The sequence below is a fragment of the Elaeis guineensis genome, chromosome 2, assembly GCF_000442705.2.
Source record: "Elaeis guineensis isolate ETL-2024a chromosome 2, EG11, whole genome shotgun sequence".
NCBI lineage: Eukaryota > Viridiplantae > Streptophyta > Magnoliopsida > Arecales > Arecaceae > Elaeis > Elaeis guineensis.
The window spans coordinates 121,894,270-121,904,509 of NC_025994.2; the positions used below are offsets into that span (position 1 = coordinate 121,894,270).

Sequence of the window (10,240 nt, forward strand, 5' to 3'; positions counted from 1 at the left end):
TTGGATTATTGTGTCTCGCTGGATTGCCGGGGCGTTTTCGTCATTTCGATAGGTGTTTCCGAGGACTGCTTCACTTGGCCCAGGCTAGCAGTAAATCGCTGGGCTGTTTCAGGCCTGACCTACGTATCATATTTGGCACCTGCTTTGCACATGATGGTGAGAAAGATGTGGGGTTGTGATTATTTTGGGATTGTGGCTTTTCATTCGAGTATTTAGAGTGAGACTCCTCTTCCATTCTTCGACTAAGTTAGCATTGGAACGAACATTAGTTTTTAGTGTTGTTGAATTCAGCTTTGCATGATCAAACTCTAATATTTTCTTTAATATAATAGGCTTGGATTTATCATGTGCAATGCATAAAGAAGAGCGATGAGAGAAAGGAAGAGAAAGGACAGCAGTGGGTAGTGAAAAATGAAAAACAACATGGCCCGCCAAGATTGTAATTAGATATAAAAATAATTAATGTTTAATTGGGGACTATAAGATTAATCTTTAACAAATTTTATATTTACAAGACAAAGTTGGGGGGAGCCATAAATTTTTTAGGAAGTTTATAGTATAAAAGTAATTTATTATTCAAGTAAAGACTTGTGCATAATTTCGTTAAAGATCATTTGCACAAAGTAAGACCAATAAGCCACGGCGACTTTATGCTAAGCTTGTAGAATGGGAACTTGAGAATAATTTGTTATCATTCCAAAATAATAATAATAATAATATTATGGGTTCTTCATATGTGTGCATACAATTTTCGTACCATGTAGTAAAAGAAGATTGGTGTAATTTACTAAATTTGTTGCCAAACATGGAGTTGGAGTCAGCTAGATAAATTTTTTACATGCGCATAATGGGCAACTTGGAGAATTTTCTTGTTACTTTATATAGAATCCATGCAATGTGAAGTCGGCAATAATAAGTGCCGCATTCATTTGAAGCTCGTGGAACTCAGACTTGTTTTTCTCTTATATTTTTCGGAGGTGCGAGGTTATGCTTATCAGAGAGGCCAAGATGTCGATTTAAAATCCCCGCCTTCTTCTGGGTGGGATTTCAGCTGGTCGGTTAGTGATTTCTCCCTTATCACCCTTTTCAAAAAAACGGGGATTGATTTTATGGTGACATTTCATCAATTTTTACCTGGATCTTTCTTGTTCTATTTGATTATCTTTCCCTTCTTTCTACACGGAGCCTAAGTTTTATTGCAGTCAGTGAATGAATATATTGCCGATGCTATTGCATTTCAATCTGATAAATATGTGAAAAAACTAAATACGATGGAGAGTCTCAGGTCCGACAGTGAAATAGAGAAAACGAGATCACTGAGTATTTGCTATGATTAAAGGATGGCATGGAGTAGCATAGGTAGTGTTGTGGTGTAAAAAGAAGGAAAGACGTCATTAGTTTCATATTGGTTAAAGTCAAAAAAAAATTTAGATTTATATAGGAAGGGAACCATCCTTCTCACGTGACGTATCTTTTAAGGAGCAAAATTGTAAAGCCCAAAAACAGTCCATACAGCTTCTGAGTTATGGGCCGTAAATCAAAACGGACAATACCTCACATGTCGAGCCATGAATCCTTGACTGCAACATTAGCGCTAGAAAGAAGGCATCACCCTCTATGAACTGTAGAGCTCTTTCTGTCTAAACATCACTCTGTGGGAGTACATAGACACGATCTGTGAAGGAAGAGCATCATTAGTCCCACATTAATTGAAGTCAAAAAAGAATCTAGCTTATATAAGAAGGGATCATCCTTCCTACATGAGGTATCTTTTAAGGGGCAAAACCGTGAGGCCCAAAAACGGCCCATATAGATCCAAACTATGGACCGTAGATTAAAATGGATAATACCTCACATGCTGAGCTACGAGCCTTTAACTGCAACAGGTAGCAAATATAGTAATTTATACTTTCACAATGCTAGTTCAGCATGCGAAAAGTTTACCACTAATGGATGAGAACATGCTTGTCGCTTGAAGTTTCTGAAGGTTTATTTTACTTTGAACCAACACTAACATATTTTCTTTAAATAAACAATAGAAAACCTATCTTCAAAGTAATTTTCATATATATTGGAAAACGTGGTGCCAATTGTGCAACTTTCTTATCAAAACATCTTTGTCAGCAGCGGTTTTGAAGTGGATTATGGGTCAAAGAAGCATGCAACAATCGTTTGTGCTGCAGTAGCAGTTGAGGAGGTGTGCAAATTACAAAATGTGGATTCTTTCTCTGACTTAATTTCACCGACCAAAGCACATATGCCTTTGAATTTAGGACACCAAACGACTGTGACAAGCAGACCTGAAATTTACTCACTTAACATTGAGTTTTGATTACAGTTGCAGCCAGGCAAGGTTTAGAGGTCGATGTCCATTTCTAATGGCAAGCTTCAAGTGTGAGTCGTTTGTCTTCTTTCTGAACAGCATCAATCATTCTAATTGTATCTTTTCTTGTCAACTTAATGGCATTTTCTGTTATTACATAGACACTTTGAGGCGATGGAGTCTAGATTTCTGTATGCAGCATTCAGTGCATTGGTGGAACTCATGATTCTTGCCACAAAAATCATGGAAGTATTTGGCCAGGACAACAAAAATTCTGAGAAGATTAGATTTTAATAAGCAGCATTCTGTAATGCAAGCGGAACATAAATTGTAGCCGGTTCTTGCATTCATGTTGTTTTCAGAACTCCATCTAATATAATTGTATACTGTTTTCAATCAGTGCCGGATGCTTGGACTGGTTCTGCCTTTTCTTTTCATTTGATTCATTGGTTGACGTTATCCTGGAGGCTGATCCCCTAATTTTAGTAAAGCTTCTACTTTTAGTTGTGCTGATTTTGTATTTTGTTTATGTATTTATTCTTTGTCAGCAAAGCTGAGTTGCAAACCTAGCTATTGCTTGCATCTTCGATCCACAACAGCACCAAACTCCCACTTCCAGACTTTATGCATGATAATGAAGCTTAGACTTCCAGAGGTTTCATCAATCTTCCTTCTCTTCATGTGCTTCATCTTTGGCATCGCCCATCTCTGAAATTTTAGCAAGCATGCAAACACAATGCTTTCTGTGGTAATCCTGCAGTTGCATGCCAACATTACTTGTTCTTGATGCAGCCATCCACATTGCTGATTTTGTGGTTGTCTAATTAAAGTATTCAAGGTTGGCCTTCCATTATTTTCTACTGATAATTGCTGTTAGGAGAAGATATTCAAGGCCATATTTCTACTTGGTCCAAAGCAGGTACCCCTGTTTCAGGTTAGGATTCCTGATATACAATTTAATCCCTTGTAAATTGGATGCGATGGGGGTAGCCTGGAAGGATCAGAGGAATTTTGATATTTCTGTTAATACAAACAAGTTACTCATTTATCATCTTTATTATTTTTTTATTTTTTATTTTTATTTTTTTATCATGGATGTGTAAAACTAAGAAAGGAATAAAAATCTAGGAGTTGTCTGGAGACTAGGATCCAAGATTCTCTGGTGCTGGTACCATGATGATATACTATTGGTACAACTACCATGGATGTTAGTTCACCGTACCAAGACTTGGTACACCGTCTATTCAAGTACTGCTATAGTTGGTATGCACCGAAACGACAAATGATGCCCAGATGCATTGGCAACCATTGCACAGATGGAAATGCTTTGTCCCAAACAATTGGATTATATATCACAAATACACAAAGGTCGTGTCTTTCTTGGAGCTGGTAACTGAAAAGGCCAGGACCTGAGGTTAGATGAATAGACCTGGAAAATTTTGCTGGCCTCAATTAGATGATCATAGTATCAGACTCTATTTCATTATTAGGGTAAACATGAACAGAAAAACAAAACCACCAAACTCAAGCATATAGTTGTAGAACTTTGGGCTGTAATTTTGAATTTAACGTAATTATATAGAAAACTTACAATCTAATATGAAGGCTTCCCCACTTTACAAAACAACATTTTATATGTTGAAAAAAAAGGTACAAAAAGTGTGGAGAAATAGAGCAGAAAGGGAGGCAAATGGCAGGAGGTTAGCCATTTGTTTGCCTTCCCATGTTTCTGAGAACTGATGCCTCAATATTCATCCAAGTAACTATACAGCATCTCATCTTTTCTAGACTTGCGCCTACTGAGCAGGGACTTGAGGAAGCTTTTGTTTTTACCTGGGTTTTGATCAATTTCTTTATGGTCATTCCTTTCAGCGTGCAAGCGCATAGTTGCTGATTTCTGTAGCTCCGAAGGATGCTGCATGATCACAAAATAGGAAAGAAGTAATTGATAAGTTCACATTCTATTGGAGTGAACTTTTTTTTTTTTGGGGGGTAAAATATTGGAGCAAACTTTTGAAATCAACTGCCACAACCTTTATGACCGAAATTATGGAATGTTAGGTGCATGTGTTATTGTTTCCACGTATTTACAGCAAGAGCTGTGCACCTTCAGTGAGGTAGATTTTTGACCTTGGCCAGAACTACATGTACATCTAATGCATTTGTCCACAGAACAGTTCATATCATTCTTCTAAAGACTTGTAACAACCTAGACCTAGCCTTTAGTCATTGCATGAAGTCATTATATATTCATCGACATTTCTTACTGTTTAGAACATTGATTCCCTCTTGTTAACACATATCTCCAGTGAATTAGATAGCAGGATCGGTTTTTTTTCCCTTTTTTTTTAATTTTTCTTCTTTTTCTTTCTTTTTTTGAGAAAAAGAAGAAGCCAAGCTCCACCAAACTTCATTAAGAAAATAAAGGTTAACAGACAGCAGGATCAGTTAGTAATATTCCATGCAGTTAGTTAAACAAGATCTACATATATGTGCAATAAGCTCAAAAACATAAGCAATATCTGCATACCCGCCGTCCAATGCTTGATGAACTGAGAAGAGATGGTCTACTTGAGAATGATCCTGAACGTGCTAGAGGATTAGAAGTTGTAATTGCTGAAACTGCTCTTCTATCTGTTTTGCATGAAAAATGATGCATAAAAAACCTTCGATGAACCAGCAAACTCTGATAAAATAACAGTCCTTTTACTTAAAGTAAACATATTAATCATTTCAAGTATATTGTTGAACCTGTACTGGTCAGAGATTTCCCAGGCCGGGGAGAAGGTGAAGGAGAACGGACTTTTCGAGAAGGTGATGAAGAGCGTGCTCGTTGGGAAGGGCTAGGGGAGATGGAACGCAGTTTCCTGCATGGAATGTGTAGTACACCAGGTGTTTAGTTTATGAACTTTTCTTTTTTCTTTTTTTCAATTGATGTTCTCCGAGAACTGAATTTCATGAGCTGAAATTTCACGATATACCTGAACGAAGGTGCTCTGTCCCTTATTGTTGGTTGAATTGCTGAATGATAATAGTTATATCAGCCCACATTTATTTGAATGCAATCAATAACTTTTCATTGAATCTATGAGATCAAAAAATATGGTGCATCAAGGTGGCATTACCAGCCTGAACATGTTGCAATTCAATACTATCCCTTAGGATTTTTGATTCTTGATATTTTGCTACAGCATGTCTTCCAGATTCAGGCAGGGATCCACCTACTAAAAGGGGAAAATAGGGCAGAGAAGTATTAATAACTAATAACAAGAATACCTCCAGAATGTGCCTAAATTTATAGCCAGGAGATTGGCAATGGTTCTCAGAAAGCAAAGTGGTCATCTGAACATGGTGCAAGATACTGGGACTGCAGAAGTCTGAGTGACTTGCCTGGCAATATATACCGCTTATGATACTTGGGAGCTGTAATCACCAGAGATTGTTGAGAAAGGCCTTCCCGATCAATAAATGCCTGGCACGTCCGGATTCTCTAAAGTTTCCAGAATATCAAAATCAGATACTCCTATTCAGATATAATATTGCAGCCATAACAACTATTCTATAAGACAATGAAACAGCAATGAATTGAATAATACCTGTTCGATGCAAGACACACGAAGTTCGGTGCCAGAAACTTCATCAACCTTCTCATCAAGAAGACCATTTACTTTGAATGACACAGATCCCAAATGGTCTACAGTATTCACAAGAGCCTTAACAGCATAATCCTTTAACGTGTTCACCACTCTAAATCAAGTCATCATTGAAACTTTGAATTAGAGAGAATTGTGCAAACTCTATCTCGTTCATCAGATGACAATTTGAGGTAGATAAAGTAAAAATATACATACAGTTGCTTCTGGTCATCATTAGTATAAGATAATTCAAAGTATTCTGCTGCCGAGTACAACTGCGACCGCAAATTCTTCAAATCCTGGAGACCAAGAAGCAACATGAGAAACATTACATTATATGCTTTCCAGTTGTCTAGAAAAACTGCAGAGACTTCCTGCAAGTCTTCAGGATACGACAGAATTGATGATCAAACGATTTGCTGGCTTTCTCAAAGTTGGAAATTTTTAGATAGCACACAAGGTTTCCTATTCGCCAATCTTTAGGAAATTTTGATGATGAATAAATAACACAGAATATAAACTGAGAAACATATCAATTAGACAGAATCAGACAAGTTCCAGATTTTTTCTATAAAAAAGCATAATGTTAACCAACTGGCAAAAGCGTATAGGACTAATGCGAAGGTAAGGACTAATGCGAAGTTCTAAGTTCTCTATTTCTAATTAATAAGATTTTATTACAACAGAAAAAATAACTGGCATGTAATGTTAAGCATGCATCTCCTGCAAAGAAATGGTTCCGCAAGTTGTTGCTCCAAGAAGTAAATAGTTTGGTTTTTTGTCACACCTAGCTCGGTAATGAATAAACGCTTCAAGTTCTAACAGATATGTAATCAATCCCATTAAAACCAAGAGGCGGATAGCTACCTTGAGGCTGTCCGAGAAGAGCAAGCTCTGTTGCATGGAAAGCTCATCGAAGGTCGATGCTTCATGCCAACCGGACACGGAAGAAGATGTCGGAGATATGGTCTCCATGGTTGGATAACGGGCAGGCTAAAACCAACACCTGGTGGGCTTCTTCCTGAAACCAAAACCACAATCACAACCCCTTTTCGCATTTGCCCACAAAATCATTGGAAAAAGATCCAGACTTGGAGGAGATTGAGAAGAAAGGACATCTTCTTCTCTTTGTACGAGCCACCAACCAGTTGGGTTTGCTCTGTTTTTTGAAAAAATACTTGATGAACTGGGACAGAAAAGCTAGGGAACTTAACTCTAATATAGCTAGGTAGATATATGGGGTGGGATTTAAGAAGAAAGAAGTGCACCAAAATAAGATCTCATCACCACCTTTCTCTAGTCTTCAGAAATGATAAGGAACCAACAAAATGCTCAAACAAGGAGAGTAAAGAAGAGATTTAAGAAAGAGAGAGAGGGGGAGGCAGCCTCTCTTTACCTGCTGCTGCTCCGAGTCCCCCAAAGCCCTCTTGCATTCAACAGCAGCAGCCTCACCGCTGCTTTTCTATCCTCGGCAAAGTTAAAAGGCCAAATCCAAGCAAAAGCTATAAGCTAGATCAAATTCCTTGGACATGGAAATCGATTCGGTCGATTGGTTTCTCCTTTTTATTCCGGATAAATATTGTATAAAATAACAGGACCAAACCGGCTACAGTTATTACACACTTTCATTTCTTCTTTCAAATGCCCTTTTCTGTTTTGTGCTTGGATTGGGTCACCGAAGTTGTGCTTACCTCCAGATTTTCTCTCCCTAAGCTAGTGCTTCTTCGTTACGTTTTACAAATGATAATACATATTTGGCATTTCAAGATGCAGCTATATTAAACTGTTTTTTACTGCTCAAATTGTTTATGATTAAATCATTTATGATTTAAATATACAACACTTCTTAGGAAAAAAAAAAAGTATAAAATCTTCATGATAATTATTGGGATGAATTTTTCTCATTAAATGGACTGTTGGAATTGTAATTTTGATTTGCAGATAATAAATTTTAATACTCAAAATACAATGCCATCTTTTTTGCTATACAATAAAATTTACTTATTATTTAGAAAAAGGTACAATGTCACTATCTTGAGAATCATGTTTTTTTTTTTTATCAATTAATAGGTCAAAAAAAAAGCTACCTTTGTAACAAGAAAACTAATTAAGTTTAATAATATATATGTCACCCTGACTGATAAATCGGTCGGCAAGGACATGAATCGGTTGATCTAAACTTTTCGTTAATTGTACCAAGAGGTGAGGATAAACATATTCTATTTATTTATTCTATGGGAGGAATTTGGTGAGGGGACAACATCAAGGGACGCACGTCGGGAGTCGGGAGCATTTGGAGCGCCCTCAAGTCTCCTGCTCCTCTTTTGGCTGGACCTCATCATTTCCTACTGGTGGGCCCACCCTCCCTCTCTAATCAGAGCTTTCGGGTTGTATCCTTCGCGCGAGTGAATGATTCGCCTTCTTTGGTGACGTCAACCGTTGGCTCACACAACATCCACTGTGAAGACAGTACGCTCTGATTTGAGATTTGTGAGAGATGCGATCCAGTGGTTGACGTTGCGAAAGAAGATCGATCATTCTTTGCGCGAAAGATACAACCCGAACCCCTAATCAAAACACTTTCGCTCTGGGTCGTTGCCAGGCCGGTTGTTCCGCTCCTTTTCTTTTTATAGCTTCTCGATTGCTTACTTTAATCATAAACCGCGTGATCACTATTTGACGGCTATAATTGCTGTGAAATCATGAAGTTTATGCTTCTATTTTTTGTCCAGCTTTTATTTTTGTCTATTTCTCCTATTCGCATCTTTCACTTCACTCATTGTCTTGTGCGGAAGATTTTAGGTGGTGGGTGAAGGTTGTCCCCTTCATTCTTCCGTGAAGGGTAGGGCCCAAGTAAGTTTTGTCAACGGCCATAAATTAGACCTGATCATGATCAGCTCTAACATAAATCGATGTTGGGGGGCAGCATTATTTTACCCTTCCAAGCCACGCGGATGATCTGGATCTATAAATAATCATTCTTTGTTTTTTTTCCTATAGAGAAGATAAATTTAACAAATTAGACAAGTGATAAATCTTTTTTTTTTTTTAAAGCACAGGATATATTTTAGAACTATTTATTCAATCTATTTTAGTGGGAAAATGCTTGGAAGTGTTCATCATATGGACATCGAAAGTTTCCCACTTATATTGGCTTGGTAATTTAACATTTATTCACTTATGAATATCTTATCATTTTGTGTGAGTCATGTGATGAAAAAATAATAATATTAATAAAAAAATTAATTATTTTTATTTATTGACATAATTTTTATTTTTATATATAATTTATTTTTAAATTTTAGATATTATTACTATGACTACCTCTATTACGTTGCTCCCTATCTCTCAACAAATATGAATATTCAATATTAGAAATATATTTGTTTGAATAAGAAATATGTGCATTCACCGTGGTAGTGCATGAGGGACAAAAGCTATCTAAATATTTAAAAGCTAAATTATTCATGCAGAAAAAAAAAAATAATCTACACTAGAAGTAAATAAATTTGAATGAACCCGTAAAATTTTTATCATACTACATATTGTGGACAAAAGCTCGGCCCATAATATTGTCTTTTAAAAAATATCTTATGTGGATAAGAATTTTTTTCTTCTTATGAGCACAAATCTTCTTTAACTTACGATCGATATGAAACTATTGGTACCTTCTATATTATTAAAATTATAATATTATATAAAATTAAATTTTTTTATTTTTTTTAAATATTATGATTAATAAAAAGTTACTATAAATTGACATTACAAGAGTTAGCTGCAACTAAAATGATCGAAGATATACCCTCCAAACACCATGCATCCATTGTACGAACAAGATCTCATGTTTCTAGGTGATGCAACTTGAGCCAAATAAATCGGGATGAAACAAAATACAGTTGTTAAAAGAACTAACACAGACTAAAAAACAAATGAGGAAAGGAAAACGTGAAGTTACTGCATTTTCTCAGTGTACGTTATATATTCTGGAATATAAAAAAACTATTCACTGTACTCTCGTGAATGTCCTAAAGTTTAAATGGGCAGCACGTCACAGGCTTCATTCCAACTCGTGATGCCCTATGATGGTTATCTTATTATGCTTTCCTCGTTGATGTTAGGAGTGGAAATGGGCTCCACTTCGTAAGAACCAATGGCGCTGTTCCTCTTTGGACGGTAGAGTGTCTTCCATTCCATGTAACCTTCCTGGTTGTCAAATTTTCTACGCTTTTCTGAGCTTGGGCCCGATGACGCCACCTAACAAAGTGATGGCAGCGACTTGAAT

General features: G+C 36.7%; 1 protein-coding gene across 5 annotated transcripts; it reads right to left on the bottom strand.

The window, feature by feature from the left end:
- Positions 1-3,856: 3,856 nt before the first annotated feature.
- LOC105038229 (putative protein ABIL2) lies at positions 3,857-7,563 on the bottom strand. 5 transcript variants are annotated; one of them, XM_010913992.4, is made up of 10 exons: positions 7,355-7,563; positions 6,826-6,979; positions 6,175-6,257; positions 5,920-6,070; positions 5,714-5,813; positions 5,449-5,544; positions 5,305-5,344; positions 5,075-5,190; positions 4,854-4,957; positions 3,857-4,238 (listed from the first exon to the last, which is right to left on the bottom strand). In XM_010913992.4, the coding sequence occupies exons 2-10, from the start codon at positions 6,931-6,933 to the stop codon at positions 4,068-4,070; spliced, it is 969 nt and encodes a 322-aa protein (XP_010912294.1). In that variant the 5' UTR covers positions 6,934-6,979; positions 7,355-7,563; the 3' UTR covers positions 3,857-4,067. The 5 variants fall into 5 exon arrangements, with proteins under 5 accessions (XP_010912294.1, XP_010912262.1, XP_019704923.1 ...); XM_010913960.4 differs by having other exon boundaries at positions 5,449-5,547; XM_019849364.3 differs by having other exon boundaries at positions 5,449-5,547; positions 7,249-7,563.
- Positions 7,564-10,240: the final 2,677 nt, after the last annotated feature.